The 19196-nt window shown below is 42.2% G+C and overlaps 1 protein-coding gene across 1 annotated transcript in view; it reads right to left on the bottom strand.

Annotated features, from left to right (window-relative positions):
- Positions 1-19196, bottom strand: part of clasp2 (cytoplasmic linker associated protein 2) — a 60039-nt gene that overhangs the window by 6801 nt on the left and 34042 nt on the right. The window contains exons 9-35 of the mRNA XM_065470936.1: positions 18197-18270; positions 17997-18089; positions 17726-17871; positions 17472-17607; positions 17316-17386; positions 17139-17198; positions 16902-16979; positions 16505-16672; positions 15036-15076; positions 14485-14637; positions 13820-13843; positions 12392-12493; positions 12161-12187; positions 11238-11264; positions 9314-9487; positions 9034-9078; positions 7776-7883; positions 7387-7449; positions 6686-6792; positions 6065-6088; positions 5759-5914; positions 4323-4414; positions 4176-4239; positions 3413-3472; positions 3116-3118; positions 2501-2664; positions 1303-1381 (exon numbers count right to left, since the gene is read on the bottom strand). Coding sequence (XP_065327008.1) covers positions 1303-1381; positions 2501-2664; positions 3116-3118; positions 3413-3472; positions 4176-4239; positions 4323-4414; positions 5759-5914; positions 6065-6088; positions 6686-6792; positions 7387-7449; positions 7776-7883; positions 9034-9078; positions 9314-9487; positions 11238-11264; positions 12161-12187; positions 12392-12493; positions 13820-13843; positions 14485-14637; positions 15036-15076; positions 16505-16672; positions 16902-16979; positions 17139-17198; positions 17316-17386; positions 17472-17607; positions 17726-17871; positions 17997-18089; positions 18197-18270 — 2339 coding nt within the window. The remainder of the gene's footprint in view (positions 1-1302; positions 1382-2500; positions 2665-3115; positions 3119-3412; positions 3473-4175; positions 4240-4322; positions 4415-5758; positions 5915-6064; positions 6089-6685; positions 6793-7386; positions 7450-7775; positions 7884-9033; positions 9079-9313; positions 9488-11237; positions 11265-12160; positions 12188-12391; positions 12494-13819; positions 13844-14484; positions 14638-15035; positions 15077-16504; positions 16673-16901; positions 16980-17138; positions 17199-17315; positions 17387-17471; positions 17608-17725; positions 17872-17996; positions 18090-18196; positions 18271-19196) is intronic.

Below are 19196 nucleotides of genomic sequence, written 5' to 3'. Positions count from 1 at the left end.
ACACACACACACACACACACACACACACACACACACACACACACAAAAAAAAAAAGTGAGTCAGCATGTACAACCACAGCAGATTGTGCATCTCTTGCAGGTCTGAAAAATCAAATGATCCAATGAATGAGAGAAAAGTTTAAAATGCAGTCATGGTCATGCTTTATATAGTACAAAAATAAAATCAATCAACATAAAAACAATGACAGATAACAATATTAAAGAACCAATAAATGGAAAAATTCAACTCAGCCTCTGAAACGCCACAACTGACTCCTGCCCTGATTTTCCTGTCTTTCGTCTCTCTACAAATGCACCTCAGGACCAGAACTTCCTCCAAATCACTTAGCAGCATCGTGCGCGCCACATAATTGCTCCCCCCGGAGCGCACTGACCTGGGAGGACTGGCTCCAGGCTGCGGCCTGCTCGTCTAGAGAGCAGGCGTGGCGCCGCGCTCTGGGGGGGAACAATTTTACCCCGGACCCTCCCCTGCCTCGCCCGCAACACGAGCTCCGCACAGGCTTCAGAGAGAGAGAGGAGAAGCACCGCGTCAATCAACGGAGAGAGACAGGGAGACGAGGACAGGGGAGGGGTGGGGGACAAGAGAGGAAAGCAGGCAGGAGGCTGGAGAGAGTAGAGGAGTAAAAAGAGATGGGGAAGTAGACCTGGGCGATACTGAAATTACACTGTATGGTTTTACAAAATGAGTCAGACTCATACTGTGATACTATGTAAGCCAATTCTTACATATCAGAGGGGTTGGATATAGCAAAATATTTAACAAAATTACTATGATGATGTAGTTAAGTCTTCAGAAATGTAATATTTGCAACAGGTGGTGAAATTCTACTGTTTGTAAGATCCTTTATTGCCCAAGCCTAGTGGGAAAGGAGAGGGAATAGTGGGAAACAGGTTAAACATCAGGCAGAAAAAGGGTGTGGGAGTAGGCAGGAGCAACACGGGAGATAAAAGGGTAAAGGAGGGTTGGGAGCAAGGAATAAAGTAGTAGATAATCAGGGGAAAAGAAAGAGAGGTGTGCTGGGTAAAGATGAAAAAGGAGTTTGAGGAAGAAAGCTTGAAAGTAGCCAGTGGAGTGGCTCGATCAATCGCTATCCAATCACAGCCCGGGATTCAGGGTTTTGGGACGCAGAGCCAGCAATGGGCAGGTATGTAATAATATTAGCACAGCAGTCAGTTGAATTTCCAGCTTTGTGTGCATGCTACCCTTGCACAGACATTTGCACACTCAGCTCTCTCACATACACACTAAACAGACACGTATTATATCAACTTGTCATTTACCTTGAGGTTGGGCGTCTGTGTTTGGTCCACAGTGAACCTCATGAGAATGGTAAACTGGAGGTCGTTGGGAAAACATTCTCTGCAGGACAAAAAAACCACACATTTAGATTTCACGTTTTGTGCCATAACATACATCGTAAAAATAAAGTTCAAGGACTGTCAGTGAGTAAATAACCGAGTAACCACTGTGCCAGATGCAAAGTGGTGATTTGTGTGACTGCTTCTTCTTCTGCACTTTTACTAAACATTTGAAATAACAGAGATAAAAAAGTGCTGACTCTGAAGGTTGCTGCTGGTTTTTGGAGGAAAGCACTCACTGTAGGACTCACGCCAAGAACACTTTACAGCAGGGGTGTCAAACATAAGGCCTGGGGCCCAGAAACAACCTGTCAGAGGCTCCAACCTGACGTGCCGGAATAATTTAAAATGTGTGGAAAATGTGAAAATTACAAAAGAGGGCGTCAGAAATTTCAGACCCCAGATCTTTTTTTTCCTCTAGTTTTGTTCCCCTCTCAGTTTTAGTCTTACTGGCTTCTTTAAATTACTTTATTATTTAGAAAAACAGACATACTATTGAAATTACATTTATTTTTCTTAAGAAACCTCAGGAAGTTAATTTTTATAAACAGATGATGAGTTTGTTATTTCTTTAAGGTCATACCACCTGAGCAGTCCTGATCTCATCTAAAGCTAAGCTACACTTAATAAAGTGTATAGTTAGTGCTGGATCTTGTGCCCTGAATCCTTCCTTAGTTATACTGCAATAGGCCTAGCCTGCTTCAGGGTTCCCATAATGCACTTAGGGTTTCTTTCTCACTCACATTTTTTCACTCTGTCTGTGGTTATACACCACTCTGCATTTGATCATTAGTTATTAATAATCTCTGGCTCTCTTCCACAGTGGAGTTTTTGTCCCATCTCCCTCTCTTCACCCCCTACCAGTCGCAGCAGATGAACCTGGTTCTGCTGCTCCCTTCCCACTGTCACCATGTGCTTGCGCTCACAGGGATTATTTGATTGTTGGGGTTCAAACTGAACTAAATTGATAGGTTATCACTCAAAAGTTTTACTTGTCCGGTCTATGTAATGATCACATTGGACTGTATATAGACCACAATGTGTTGGTAAAGTAAGATAAAAGCCACTTTTTAAAATCTTGATTTATACTCGCTTGTCTGTATACGAGTGTGCAACTCACCTTGTGACATCCAGGGCTCTCTGCACTTTAGCCTGCACGGATCCCAGCAGGTCCGCTCCCATCTTCTTCAGAAGCTGTGTAAGCAGGACAAACAACCAGTCCTGCAGATCGTCCTTATGGACCTGGATGAAATCTACCAGTGTCTCCAGGAACATACTGAACACCTAAACACACACACACACATAGAGTTTAGGTGACAAACTGAACAACTGATCACTTATTCTTAAAACACTTCATGCACACATGCACATGCATACAGGCACTCCTGCATTGTTTTACTGGATTATACTGAAGGGGAATGATGTGAGAGCAGCATTAGTCCACATTAGTTCCCTGTGGTTCCCATTGGAGTTAGTGGCATTTCACTCATTACTGCAGCAGTCCACCTTCACTCCCAGTCACCAAGTAACACACTTAAATCACACAAAATGAAAACAAGCCAGTCACAACATGTGGGGACCATCGCTACATGCCACCAGTTGATTTCAGCAGCACAGTGGAGCTACGGACAACATTAAGTGAGGTAGGTTAGTAAGTGTTATGTAGTTCTCAATGCCCAAACAGATTAATGAAGCAGATTTCATCCAAACACAAACACTGATTGGCCAGACTTACTCTCTACAGAGAGTTCCAGAGGTGTGAGCAGCATGAGGGAGAGAGAGACATCTGTTAGCATCGTCACAAAGCATGAGTGTCAGAGAGTACACTCAGCATCTTCAATTTTGACACAATTTTTTCAAACACATTTGAGCAACAACCAATTTTACTTTCTCCCTGACATGGGAGAAACTTGAGTGTAAGTGCAAAAAAGGCTAAAAAGAAACACTGACAAATATGGGAGATAAGAAGGAAGGAGTACGAAAAGGAGTGGTGTGAGATAGGCAGATGGAGATCACTGGTGAGATGCAGTACCTTGAAGGAGGCTGAGCTTATACCGGATTCTGCCGTGCCGTACACCCTGCCGGAGTCTCGCTGAAATTCATCAAATCGTCAAAACGTCAAACGAGGGGGAGGGGGAGGAGCTCACACAGCTTACGACATGTGTGAGAAAACGGAGCACTCAAGACGGTGGAACAGAAGTGGCAGTGTTAGAGAGGCCGAATCGCAGCTTGTTAGTCAGAGGAGAGAGCGGGCAGCCCAAATATGTACGAGTGTGTGTGTTTGTGTGTGCTTTTGAGTGTGTGAGCGGTCAGTGTTGTTGCCTCAGACTGCAGGTAGAGGAGGGGAAAAGAGAAGGGAGAGCCAGCGGATGTGAAGAGTGCAGCCAGCGGTTTGGCTGCTCAACAGTGACAGAGCAATCCCACAGGACGGCGGCGAGCGTGATGGCACACTCATTCAGGTGTGGCATGCCGTTAGAAAACAGTCCAATGCACGCGTTCCATGCCCGTGTTTATGTCTGAGTGTGAGTAAATTTGAGGAAACATTTTGACCTGTTTATCCCGTCTTTATCACTAAATTCATTAGAAAGATGTGACAGCTAAAGTGTGTGTGTGCTTTTTAAAGCGGTGTAACACTTTCTGTGTTTGGCAGAATCCGGTACAGTCAAGGATGATGGGATAAACAAAGTATTTGAAAAAGTAAAATTAAAGCAAGTGAATTATGAATCTTGTGCCACGGTACTGTAAATGAATGCTGTGCGTCTTTGTGCGAGGGTTTATGCTGCATGCATCCATACCTTACTGTGAGGGTCAGCAAACATCCTGGTGAAAATTTCACAGAGCCTCTTCAACTCAACCCGACTGCAGACAAAACACCAGCAGTTAGTTGGAAATCATCTATGACTTTATTAACTGCAAATATGCCTGAGTGACCTGACACTGACCTCAGGGTGCGCTGGTTTTTAAGCAAAGCCTGAAGGCCCAGTAGACCCTCCTTCCTCTCAGACCAGTTGGCACTGGCACAACGATTGAGCACCTGGAGGAAAGAAGACTTCTATAAGATGCAATACATGCACTTAATAAATATTCAGCTTAACCTCCTAGGACCTGGCGTCCACATATGTGGACATCACATTTTGGGTTATTTAGACCAAAATACTCAATTTTGCTCTTCAAGGGCCTGATATCCATTTACGAGGACATTATACTGCTACTGTTCTATCAAAATTTTAAACGAATATCCTCATATGTGGCTCTGATTTTTCATAAAAACAAAAATAAGGTAAAAAAAAATCATCTGGTAATTCTTTGTTTTTACATTTATTGGGCCCCAATATGCCCAAATATCAAAGAGAAATTAAAAATGCATGCCGTGGAAGAGTTCGGGTCTTTGGAGGTTAATATTGAAGTAACACGTTTTTAATGGCTTTTCAGATTTAAGCACAGGAGACATGAGTATATAAACCTCACTGATCATATTCACTCACTTATTCTGGGTAGTAATATCTTCACTGCAAAATTCTAGTGCTCAAAATTAACTGGAGCGGGAAAGGTACTGTGACCCTGGCAGATCTGTATATAGACTATAAAGACGGTCTGCATAATTTCCAAAGTTTTTAACTAAATACAAGCTTCCAAATTCTCACTTTTTCATTATCTCAAATTGCACACTATGTTAAGGAAAAGTTTTCATAAACAGAATAGAAACCGTTTCAGGTAAACACCCTCTTTAAGAGCGCTTGGTACTCTCTACAAAGGTCAAATTTATTTATATATCACATTTAAAACAACAGAGTTGACCAAAGTGCTGTTCATTAAAATGCTCCAAACAACAAATATCAAAGTTACTTGATTGTTTGCACACTCCTGTGTCTTCAGCTTTTATACAGGAAGCCAAGGACCAGAACACAGAATTGTCAGCACAGTTTTGGGAAGAATCTTTGCCCCTTAATCATAACTGTCAACACAAATTAAATACTGATTTAGGTGATGCACAGGTTGCATTACTCTAAAACCAAATGGAACCGCATATTTCCATTAACATGTTTTCAGTGTGCGCTGTTTGGTTGACACATAAGGTCGGTATGGCCTGACCCTTATGTCAACGTTTTAGTGGCTTCCTGCAGCCTTATCCAGAGGCACCAAGCATAACAGTAATTTGTGGATTGATGGATGCTCCTTAGAAAACCTTGAGGTTCCACCTGACATTCAAATTGCTCTGCAAACTTTAACTTTAAAAGAGCGCCTTAATGATACTGTTCCCTTCTGTGAAACTTCAAACCCATCTAAATTTAACTTAAGACATTTAATTTTTTTCTAAGGACCTAGGTTTTAGGAAAGCTGCCCATCGCAGTTTCTATTTTCTGCTGATGTTGTTTACCTCAGCTACATCTTCTGTTTGTCTCATGTAGGTGGGGATGGCCCCTCCATTTCTGGAACTGTAGGATCTCTCTGAACAGGCGCTGGATGCGTCGCTGTTGGCATCGTCGTCAGAGTACATGCCGTAATTCTCATACCGTCGCCGTGCTGGCTTCTTCTGCAGGGGGAACAGAAAGGGCATGACATTACAATGAAAACAAAAACCAACAAGCAGGACATTAAGAAAGCATGCACTAGCACATCTTGATAGAACACAAACCAAGCACACACACCCACACACAGGTAAGAGGTAGGAAAAGAAGCTGACCTTGGATCTCATGTCTCCCAACAGCTGACAGCGTTAAACAGAGGTAGAATCAGGGTTTAGTTAACACACAGACACACAGTGTAGGAGCTATTGGCAGGTTACTGGAACGTGCACTGTTTGTAGCCGGGATGTTCCTGGTGACTAATTTCTTAGACTAGTGTAACCGACGAGTCTAAAACTAAGAAACACTCAGATATTACGTTAAAATTGAAAACTGTTTAATGGACAATGTCAAAAAACTCTATAAACAAAGGCATTTAAAACCATTAATTACATTTTTCAATAATGGATCGTGTCACTTAACCTGGTGTGACCTTTCAACGTGCTTTAAGAACACTGCACGTTATACTTCAAATAGATAGTGAAAAACAAACAGTAAATAAATAGTGTTAACAAAAAGATCAGGCCTAGCATAACAGATTTATGGTGTTTCTCAACAACAATGCTCCATCTGGTGGCAGACGGCTGCATAACATTTAGGACAATAATTTACGGCACTGGGCATGAATTAAAATGTCAAACAATTAGATTAAACGGCTAGTAAGTCTAGTACCGACTAGTCACAACAACTATGATTAGTTAGTTGTGCACAATGCTGTGTTAGAATTTGAGTTTCCATACCAGCGCATCTGCGAGAGCCTCTTCTACATCTGAACCAGTGTTCAGGACCCTCATAGCGCTGACTGAAGAAGAGAGACGGCTTGACTGACTGATTCCAAAACCTGATCCTGCAGACAGAGAGAGGAAGGATGTACAGAAAGATAGCAGAATAAATACATTAGCAAAACAGATTAAAACAAGTTTGCACACACTCAGCACTCGTCCAAAAATGATGTCATTCTCCAGATCATCCATTCGCTAACTTTTACACAACTCACACACACGCGGCACTTTCCCACGAGACAACCCTGTAAGTTGATGCGATGACGCGTTAGGTGACATTGCAGATGGCACTTGGGGGTAAAAAAGCATGATTGACATAAAACGCAGGAGAGCATGTTGACGTCCCTGTGGAGGAGGGACGCAGCTAAATAAAGAAGACAAAGAGACACTGATAAAACCAGCAGAATGGTTATAAACTGGCAACTGAACGGGCGGAAACATGCGATTCCACTGGAGAGCCCGACACCCTGGAGCAGAACGTAAAAAAACAAAACAAAACAAAAATCAACTGAGGCTGATGGACGACGAAAGAAACGGGCTGGTAAAATGTGGGAGATGATGAACTGCAACTAAAAGAGAACAAAAAGAAAACGCAGAGAGAAAATCAAGTCAAGTGGTTGGGTGGGTGAGGGACGGAGAAAGATGTACTCAGCCTTCACCTGCAGCCCCAAAAGCATCAGGTGTGTGAAGAGCTCCGGTGGAGCGAGAGTAGCTCCGCGTTGCTGCAACCAAGATTAAAACACACACACATACAAACACACACAGAGTTTAGGATTGAAAACTAAGACCACACAAACTCACACTTATCGAGTAGCGCATGAGAATAGAAAGAAAGACTGAAAAACATAAAGGTGTTATTTCTCTACTTTCCTGCCGCATGTGTATTTGAGACATGAAGATTCATGAACCTTTTTTTTTTTTCCAGATACTGGATTAAATTTTAATCTAAAAATCAAAGAGCTAAGAGTAAAGCTTCAATACAGTCAGCTTCTATTCCTCGGATATCCTACTAATTCCTCTCGGGTATCTGTCTGCTGCTGCTACTCACCAAGAGGTGTGAAGGAGCGTACGGGGCTGGTGTCCCGGCTGCTCTCTCTGCTGGCCTCTCTGCTGCAGCCCTGACTCATACTGGGCCGCGGGATACGACTGCCCCGAGCTAACGCCACCCAGGTAACAACCACGGAGTGCAGACAGGAAAAGAAAACGGAAAAAGGGAAAGGGGAGAAAAAGTACACATAAAGAAAGACATGAGCAGTGACAAAGAAGTCAAAGAGGAAGGCACGTGGACAAAGACATAAATAAGACAGAATAAGAACAGGTGACAAACTGACAAAAACAAGAAAAATGTGAGCACATGTTTTTTATTCCCCTCTGATGTTTAAGAAAAACCATCTTAGAGGTGTGAGCGCATATTATTTAAAATGACTGCGCTGTTATTTCACTGATTAGAGCTGAAACTATCAGCTAATCTACTGGTATTATTTACTGGTATCACACCCTAAAGAGTCTAAAATCTTCCAGTTGTTTCCTTTAACAGAATAAAAAACTCTAAATCTTAACACTGATACTAATAAATCATTCATGTTTTAAAGACAAATTTGGGTTTTCTATCAGAGTTTATCACTTACATGTAAACAAATTATTAAAATTTCTGCACATTTAGTTTCTTCTATTCATCTAATAGTTCTTATTAACTGATTTTATCACCTTCAGAGCTGTCTGATACACACAGGTGCTCAATGTGTCTCTTTTTCTCACACACACAAAGACAAACGGACAGAAAAAGTGATTGAGAAAGAGATGCAGCAATCAAGCGGGTGGCTGAGGGAAAGGCCTGTGTTTCATTCAGCAGCACTGCAATCAATTTCTGTTCATTGCTCTGTTCATCAGCTTCAGCATCTAGCTAGCAAATCAGAATTAATCACGGGCTACCAACGGTCTACCGAGCAGAGATGAAGCTTCGCTGATCCTGTGTGAAGCTTTCTTCAACCAGCCACTAAAACAGGTTAGTAAGGAGAGGGGGAAGGTATGACTCGTAATCCGTGAACATGTGCTGATCACAGGCACCCATCACCATAACGACACAGCCAAGACAGACAAGTTAGAACGATGGAATCTATGAAGCTGAGGCAGCGACTGATGATGGGAGAGACGGACTGCGACGGCAGCAGTGATCGAGGAATTTTTTTTTTTAAATCATGGATAGAAATGGTGTGAGGAGACGGAGGTTAAAGTGAGGATGAGAATAGGCACATTGAGGTGGATTGATGGGCAGCACAAGGGTCCAGTCGAGGTCGAAGCCTTACCTCCTCTGCTTGCTCCGTTGTAGATGGAACTAATGCTAGAAGGAGCTACGAGACAGAAGCAACAAGGACAGAGAAAAAGGAGAGGAGCAGAGGAAGAAAAGGAGGACAGGGAGCAGGAGGGAAAAAGGCAAGTTTAGATCCACGTTTACAGGGAATCACAGAGACTGGTCATCTGAGTTTGATGGCACAAAATATCACCCAACACTTGAGCAGTTTCTAAAACAGGCACAGCTAATTTATAGAAAGACAGTATTAGTTCAAAGCACGTTTATGCACTCACCCACAGACAGGCGGGTGGGTGATGAGTCTCTGGAGCAGCCCTGGCTGCGGGGGATGCGGCTGCGTCTGTGTCCATCCCCGGTGGATCCAGCCAGCACCCTGTGAGCCCCGGTGCTCATGGTGCTCAGGGTCGTGCTTGTCAGCACGCGACCAGGGGAGCCGCTCCGACTACCAGCTTCAGAGAGACAGAAAACATAGATTATCCGTGGTGCACGGGACATTTATCAAAAAAAGCTGTAGTGACACCACCCCTCTATAACGTGACAACTTCATTAAAACAAAAAAAGAAAAGAAAAAAGAAGTGATCAGTTTCTTATACCAACAACTGGCAAAGGTAGTTGGTAGTTTTTCAAGCACATGTTGGCATTTTATGTATATCAAAAATACACATCACTAGGGAAGGATTGCTGGAGCCAGCAGAGCTACAGTGAGTTCAAATTCTTTCAAATTCATTGAGAAAAAGGGTAATTCATAGGTAACTGTCATTTACTGGATTGTAATTTTGAATTTGTATTGAATTTAAATTGAATAACAGTCTCAATTTCTCTTCCCGAGGCATCCGATCTCCCAAAGCTAAGGCCACAGCGTGTTTCTTTCTACAGTGGGTCATTTTGCTATAAACTAGAAGACAAAAAACAGTCCAGCAGAAGAAGCTCTGCAGTGCTGGAAGTGTGAAAACAGATGCTTGGGAAACAAGCTCCAGTGCTCAAGACTTGAAACCGACCTTAAAGAGGACCTATTATGCTCATGTCCAGCTGTGCAATGCTTTTTGTTTTTTTTAATTCTGAATTGTGTGGCTTTGGTGTTGCCTTCAGTTCATCCCCTGTTGGAATCAAGCAGCTTTATTTGCTTCAACTTTATTCTGATTGGCTGCCCCTCACAAACAAAAGGTTTGACCACCAGCTTAGATGTCATAGAGATCCAAGAGTTGGAAAAAAAAATCTGAAGCTCAGTATTTGGAGCAGCCTAAAGCCTAAGCTTTTGGCTTACAGGAACAACTCAGAAGCTGACCTCAGTATTTCAAACTTAGGCCATATTCGATGTGAGCACCCACCATCACAGCAGATTAGACGATGACAGAAAGCAGGAAAAGCATAACAGGTCCCTTTTAAATTGATCCCTTTAAGACTAAAAATGAGCACGCAGACCAGATTCTCTCTTCTTTCTCTCAATGAGAGACAAAGCTCATCTAAATGCACACACTCACACACACACACACACACACACACACACACACACACACACACACACACACACACACACACACACACACACACACACACACACACACACACACACACACACAACCTACTGAACTATGTGCTAACACCTTGCGACACAGAACTAAATAAAATGGATCTAAATGACAAAACTGTGTTTAAGTTGTTTTCTGTGGAAATATGATTACTGCACAAAGAGTTTTGATATCCAGCAGCTGATAAAAGATGTTATAAGTAGTGATCAACTCACGCTGTCTGACAATTTCTTAGCTTGGATTTTTTAAGTGCCGATAACGAAAAAAACAAAACAAAACAAAAACAAAAATCCCCCCAAACAAACTAGTGATAAGATGGTGAAAGAAAGGTTACTGAAACCAAACATAAGCTACAAAACTGTGAGAATTAGTAGCTTGGAATCTAATGATGTGCTTACATAGAAAAAAAAAAAGAGTGACTTTCGACTTTTCATTGTGTAACACATAGAAATGCAGAAACATGAGGCTCCCAAAGCAGTGTATTTCGCATGGTAACAGCATAGCCATGTTATAAGTCTGTGACTACAAATCCCAGCATGCCTAAGCCAGTGTGGGTGAGACTCTCAGTGACCTTTCTGCGTGCACGTGAAGATAGTGAGGTTCGGGAAACAGAGGAAAGAAAGTACAGCTAAAGAGAGCGGGGTAAAAATAAGTAGCGTTGTAATCTTACCACCGACAGGGGTAGCAGACTGAGATCCTGAGCCATTAAGCCCATTGGTTGGGAAGAAAGGGGGAAAAGCAGAGGTGAGGGGGAAGGAACAGCAGATTAAATCAGATGAATTATGGGTGTTAGCGCAAAAGAAGCGTCATGGGAGTTTAAAAAAAATATAAGAGTACGAAGGGAGAGGATCCTGGTGTTCCATACCAAGAATGAAGGCAAAGCTGAAGCACTATGTTGAAATAATTCCATTAATTAAAGAGAAAACAAGTACTGAAATGTTGCTGAAGCAAACACACACACACTTAACCAGCCGCAGATGACAGACTTGGGAAAGCAGTGCATGTTGGGACAACTCACATAGCATATGTAAAAAAAACAAAACCTGTTTACAATGAGGGAAAAATGGTTTAAAGTACATATACTGAGTCATACCCTCACACACTCACACACTCACGGAAAGCTTTCCAACCCTCTTAACTCCGATTTGGTCCTCAATCTAAATATCCAGATTTAACTGGTGCACTGGTTTGTGGCCCAATCACTGTCTGATTTTAAACTGGTCTCCAAGCTGGCCCCAAGCAGCATATCAGCAGTTAATGTCTTGGAGAGCAGGTACACACGCAAAAAACACACACACAGCTGCCTAATGTGCTGCAATATAAGAATAGCCCAGAGGCTTGTGTCTCGTATTTTTAATAACCTGAATGAAAGCCAGAGCCAGGCTGGAGAAGCGGAAATGAACTGTTCACCACACCATCCTCAGTGATGAAACACAGCATGCAGAAGAAACACACACACACACACACCCATACGCACACGCACACACTCTCCTGTTTACACAAAACACCCTGATCAGAATGAGAGCGGGTGGGTCACCATTCCCACTGTGATACACAGATAGACAGGCACACTCTGACACACGGACAGAATACCTGGTGTGCAATCGGATTCGTCGGAACCTGAAGGCACAAAAACATTCACATGGAGCTTATCGTCACCGTGGAGGCAACAAGTTAAGAAACTCCACAAACAAAAGTTGAGGAACCGCAAATACTTCTACAAGCTCACTCTCTCACCATTTCTCCTGTTTTACCCAGACTGTTTCACTCATAGCTGGCTTTAAATTATGCTCTGTGTTTTGGCTGATGCGAGGAGGTACGTACGTTGTGACTGGGACACCATCTTGGTGCGGCTGCGTCCTCTCGAGTCCACCTGACTCGACACGGTGCTGGCAGTAGACAAAGGCTGCTTGGTACGCACACGACCTGCATGCAAGTAGAAGCACAACCATTAAAAACAACCCCAAAACAGACCTGCATTTTATGCACTAATGAAACTAGTCGCACACAGTTTGCAGCTGAATGAAGCCCAGAAACTAAGAAGCACTAGAGCTGATGAAAAGCCACTAATACTGAAAGCTGCTAAAGACTGGACCCTAAACTCAACATTCACATTCAGCCAGGTGCAAACACAGATGAATACAACAGGGATGCTTCAGTGGATTAGAAACCCGTCTCAGAAAAGAAACACCAGAAAATAACCAGTTAAGTATTTGATAAGGTATTTTATTATAGACTAAAATGATTTAATGATTAAAAGGGAATTTAAGGGAATGATCCATTAATCTCCCACCAACCAATTACTTTTAGAACCCACTTTATAATAGCATTCACATGTCCAAACTCAGTGGTTAAAGGGGACCCATCATGCTCGTTTTCAAATTGATATTCTTATTCTAAGACTCTACTAGAGTAGAGAATCCCTTTTTATCTCATTTCATACTCAGTTTATACTCTTTCTGAAACAAGCTGTCTTAGCTCCACCCCTTTCAAGTTTGAAGTTACCATATTTGGGATAACATACAGAGCCAAGAGAAGGAAAAAAAATCAGAACATTTACAGGATGCTGAAGCTTGAGTTGCTGGCTCACAGGGGTTACTTGCACATATGCTGACCCTCACTAATTCAAACTAAAACCATCGTTAAAAGAAGCATCTACCATAGTAGCAGTATAAATAACACAGGAATATATCAGAGAGCATAATGGATCCCCTTTAAGCAAAGTCACTTTTCTATTTTAACACTTGTTTATTATTATTATAAAATCGATCAAACACATAATTGTTGGATCCAAAAAGACTAAAATCAAAATTTCCATCTAGAACATCCCTACAAATATGCACACAAACATCCACCTAACCACAGTCTTACCATTGTCTGATTTGGTTCCTATAGACAGACAAAAAAGGAGCATGTTTTAAGTATCACAATTCACCTTCTGTGTGCAATATTCAAGCAGCACATCCTTATAGTATCCTATAAAACCTCAACAGCTGAATGATACAGTTTAATGTGAGTACAGATGGTTAGACAACTGCCATATTTAAAATAAGATTAAGCTTTAGTAAAGCAGAAGATGATTTTAGATGTGTTAATATTTGATCTATGCTTCTGTGAAGAGCGCAGTCATAGAAATGAGGTTTTGAAGTTGACAGCAGGGGGCGCTGTGGCCACACACTGTCACAACTGAGTTAACATGGACTGCATGGAGTGAGGAGAAAAGAGCAGAGAAGTGGAGTGAGATGATCTTACCATCCGTTTTATCAGAGGCATCATCTTTAGTAGCAAAGAGAAAGAGGGGGAGGAAAAAAAAGAGACCAATGACAGGAAAAACCCCAAAAAATAAAATGAAAAAAAAAAAAATTTTACAGAAATTATACAAAGGGAAAAGGAATGGGAAAAAGGAAAACGAATAATGTGAATAATAAATGTGAAAAGAAAGTTGAAAATAAGAAAAATAGAAAAAGATGAAATACAAGAGAAACAGGAGAAGAAAGGAGCACAGTGTGAATTAGTCACATAACATCTGTTTATCTGAGAACCGTGCAGATGTAGGGATCGACATCGAAAATATAGAGACAAACTGACACAGAGGACAAAATCCGGATAGAGAGCATGCATAGAGTATATCTACACACAAGCACACGAACAGGCAAATGAGCAGGCAGCAGGAGAGGAGAGGAGTCAGTGTAAGCGCTAAAGTGTGTGAGTCTGGACGTCCATCCTTCTGCTATGCAGATGAGTCAAGCTTTTATACAAGATGACGTACTTCTTACTTCAGCCTGTCAGAAACTTTAAAGAACTTCCTCTGTACTGATCTGACGAGACTCTTTATAGTCTGACTTCCGGCTGATCACATGCTGACCTACGTCTCCACTGTCTGAATAAGCATCTAACTTGACTGGCAGAGCCCTTACCCAGTGAGGAGTAGGACCCCGGGGGCAGACGGCCCGCTCCCCCGGTTTGCCCGACGTGCCGGTATTTAGCAACTGCTGCTGCGTTAACATCCACGTCGCTACGGGAACGCTGCAGGGAGGTCGATGACACCCCACCCTTTGAACCCGCAGGGACTGACAGGACAGGAGGAGCAGGAGGATCGTGTTGGAGAAAGGGTGGGAGGTGATGGGATATATATATATATACACACACACACACCTCAAACACATGCAGGCACAATACTATACAAACACAATATCGAAACCATACAGAAAAAAACAACATCGGGCAGACAAATATACGCATGTGTACGCGCACATGTGTGTTGTAAGATAAAAACATAACAGGATGTGATTGCTCATGGGAGGAGACAGGCTGATGTAAATGAGAATGAAGGGAGATGGTTTTTATAGGAGCTGATGTTTGTCTCAGTGTGTGTGTGTGTGTGTGTGTGTGTGTCTGAGCAGGAGATTATGTGTTGAAGAAGGCTTGTGCGTGTGTGTGTGTGTTTGTGTACATGTGCTCAACTCACCTCGCCCCGGTGCTGCTGACCATTTAGAAGTTAGAGGCCGACTGGAAAAAAAAAAAAAAGGGCGAGAAAAGTAGGTCAGTATATAACAACAACGCAGTGAGTAGGTCTTAATCATGATCAATATACATTTTCACTGATGTGTGGAATTGAATAAAACAGCTTTCTCCAGCATTGTTAAAACTCCAACACTCAAAACACTAAAGAATAAATGACACTGGACTCAAAACAGACAAATATCCATTTTTCTCATGAAACAATTACACAGGATCTGGGTACCTCTGCAATAAAAGCTTTTTATAACTCTTTATTTTTATTATCAAATGTTTTTGTCACATAGAAATAGGGGTGTATGTCATGTATATACATGGGGTAGCTGTGACTCAGAGTGACTCCGACTGTGAATGTGTGTGCGAAAGGGTGAAATAAGACATGGTTGTATAAAGCATTTTGAGTAGAAAAGTGCTACTATAACAGTTTAAAAGTTCGCCTTGACCTTTAGTTAGCACTGTGCCATCGCAGATCTGAGAATATAAATAATATAATAATTTAATATCAACAGCAATCAACAAGATGTAGTGCAACAGGAAACTGCATCGTTCTGCTTTCTGGATGCTCTCATATCAGCTTGCTTAGGAGTCATGTTTGCCCGAGAAACAATACAAAGAGGAAAACAACAACTGCTTTGAATCAGGATGCTTAACAACCTGAAATAACCTTCTAGGAACTGCTCAAATTTAACATAAGAGTGAAATGCAGTGGAGTAGATAAATAGTTTCAGGTTCCTAGGATTGCAGAGAACACATCATGGTCAAACAAGTGTATATTTAAAGGGGGCAGAAAATAACTTTCACATCTATATTTTTACTCTTAGACACTACTAGAGCAGCTTTGCATGATTCACTGTTCAAAATAATGCTCATTTAAACATAATTTACACTGTGCTTTGGTGCAGCCCCTTAATTCATCCACTGCATGAAAGAAGGTGTTGTAGCTTCTCTCACTTCAAGCCGCCTTTGAGCAAAGCCAACAGGATCCTAAAACACACATTCGACCCCTGCCGCGACCGAATCACCCTCCTGCCAACAGTGATGCATCACAGAAGGAGCCACTGTTTCACCAGACTTGGAAGCAGTTTTTTTCCTCAGGCTTTGAGGCTACTGAACTCATTCGCTACACATCTCCATGAACAACAGTGACCTTGTGTTTCATTGTTTATATGAATGGGCACTCTGCTTTAATTCAGGATTAAAGATAGATAAGATAAAGATAAGTAGAGGAAAAATAAGCGTATGTGTGACAGATGTCAGAAAGATGTCATCTATGTATCTGACAAAGATGTGTAAGATAGGAAATGAATAAAAAAACAGTCAAAATCACTTCTATAATCAGTGTCATCATTAAAAGAAGACTTAAAGTAAACATGCAGAACTGAAGTTATCTATGGAGGGACGGTGTAGTGCGTTCATTACTTGAGGCTCTCTTGAGATGAAGATGAGGAGCGGTCACTCTGGGGAAGTGAGGCCACGCTGCCAGAGCTCTTCAGGCAGGACTGGAGGGTCCTTTGGTATGAAGGCTCTAAGGAGTTGTAAAGAGCTTCAGCTTCTGCTGGAAAATGGTTCCTCAGACCCCAGTAGGCCCTGAAAGAGACAGAAGAGCAGAAGAAAACAGAGGCAGAGATGAAGACAAAAAGAGCAGAGGTGAGAAGGAAGAGAAATGTACGAGGGAGGATAAAAGTTGGGTTATGAAGGGGGGTGGATGGAGCAAAAGTGAAGAATCTGGGGGATTCATAAAGGAAAAAGAGGGTGGTGAGGAATTTACCACCATTTCTTTCCCCACATAATGTGTTTTTCGGTATGTCTGTCTTACTTGCGAGCCTCCACTCTGGCCTCTGAGTCGGCATCTCGAATTCCTTTTTTGATGCTCTCAACCAGGACTGCAGTGTGTCTGAAACAATAACACAAACGGACGCACAAAGAGTGAACCAGTCAGTCTGAAACACATCTGGAAAACACATCAATGGGAATCTGACACTGTGATGCTTTTGCATTTATGAAGTCAGTATGAACATCACAGCTGTCCTCTGAAAAACTGATGAGCGCTCACCGTTCTAGAGAGTGGGTCTGCCATTCCTGTAGCAGAAGGTCCAAGAAATCATAACAGCGCCTAAAGAAAATACACAAAAAACAATGTCACATAACAACATCTCCGAATGTATTTTATGTTCAGCTGATGCTAAGCTTCTTATTGTGGTGTTGACACGAGTGGCTTTGCTAATCTCACCTTCTCACTGCTACAGACTTGGATGTGCAGTTACTGGTTATCAGGGGGATGAGTCTAGGAACGTGGGTGTGCTGCAGAGAGGACAGGCAGCACTGAGCAAAAGTACACCGCAAAAGCCCAAAAGCACTGATTTAATTACGTGTTTATAAAACTCACCCGTATGATGATTCGGATAGCAGAGACACCAGAGGTGGCCATGACTTTGGCACAGTTGGGAATGAGGTTAAACAGGACGGGAACGATGGCTTCCGCTCCGTGGTCAAATTTATTCCCCAGCACTGATGAGAGGTGGCTGTAAGGAGACACCGGAGAACGCTCAGATGATGAAACCAAACACGAGTCTTCAAACTCGTGCTGCAGTGTGATTGTGTTTGCTGTATATATATTTGGGTAAATTTCTCAACACTCACGCCACAGTGATACAGGCCTCTCGGACCACTTGTGAGCGCAGGTCTTTAGCGGACAGTTTGAAAGCTCCATCTAGTAGCCGTAGGTGCTGGTAGAAGCAGTCGTAGCTGGCCGCGCCTGCCACCAGCAGGGAGCGGATTTTCTTAAGCTGTTAAAAAGGTTAAAAAAAAAAGAAAGAAAGAGGGAAAACAAACAATAACATATATTATTCATTAAATCTTATTGACCCAACTTCAAAATTATTTTCTGAAACTCGGTACTGGATTTACTGACAGCGTTGGCTCTCTGGTCCCAGTCGTGTTTGTCATCAGAGCAAATCTCGCGGATCTTATTCAGGTTGTCATCAAGATCTCTTGTTGAGTAGATCTGCAACACAATGACACAATGACAATCTGTTTTTTTAAATGCCTGTATTAGTAAATGATGAAATGAATGGGTGGATGTGTTTTATTATAATTTGTGTGAGTTTGTACCTGGACAGTAGGGACATCTGTAAAGGCTTTAATAAAATCCTCTTCATCAACTGCCCCGGCACTTTCCTTGGACACTGAGAAAAAAAGAAAATCAGAACAGAGCTGATTAAAATGCAAGTGTGTGTTCATTTAAATTATAATACATCCAAATTTAATCATCCATGAGTCCACAACCCTAAGGCCAAAAACACCTTGGAAATAATGGATGGAGGGACACGCAGAAGAAATACTAGAAACGCCCACGCCTAGTCACTAGGTCTTTTTTCTTTAAAAACACCCACAGTTAGTAGACACTGATACAACTAATGGATTGATGATTAGTGGGAGGATTCAAAGGGTTCTGGACTGGCAGGTTTTGTGATTCTGCTTAAACTAAAAAACAAAAAAAACAAACAGCTACCCTTACAATTATACACACACACACACACCACTGTGAGCAGACTCTGTTTCTAATGGACTTCCTGGCAGTAATGGGAATGTAAATCATATCTCTCTCGGGGCTGTGGACCACACCTCCTATAACTCCTACATTGGGGAGGCAGGGACAAGTCAGAAATAACAGACAAGGGAGGAAGAGACAAAAGGAAAAAGAGCCAAGGAAGGAGCTGAGAGTAATCCTGGAAAAGAATATGAAAACCATGAGATTGGCTAGCCTGAGTAGCAGCTGTAATCACGGAGCTGAGGACAAACATGGGAAAAGGAAGGTAGAAAGCATCTCTTCCTCTTTTCCCCCGGGCTGGCTTGGATATCAAGCTGCACCACAACGACATGTTATGTCAAAACTCTACATGGCCCTTAGAGATCTTGGAAACATCGATGCAGCCGGCTGGCTAGCTCTAGCCAATATCCCCTGCCTGTCATGGATGCAGCCTGATCATGAAAGCCACCTACCAGAACACCAACACCATTTCCAATTAGTTTTATTGCAGGGCATGCTGTCAGAGTGAGCAGTTATAGATGCAATAAAGCATATTGTCATTTGTGTAAACAGACCTGGGAG

Source organism: Pelmatolapia mariae, linkage group LG22 (genome assembly GCF_036321145.2).
Source record: "Pelmatolapia mariae isolate MD_Pm_ZW linkage group LG22, Pm_UMD_F_2, whole genome shotgun sequence".
Lineage (NCBI taxonomy): Eukaryota > Metazoa > Chordata > Actinopteri > Cichliformes > Cichlidae > Pelmatolapia > Pelmatolapia mariae.
This window is presented reverse-complemented; position numbering and strand designations above follow the sequence as displayed.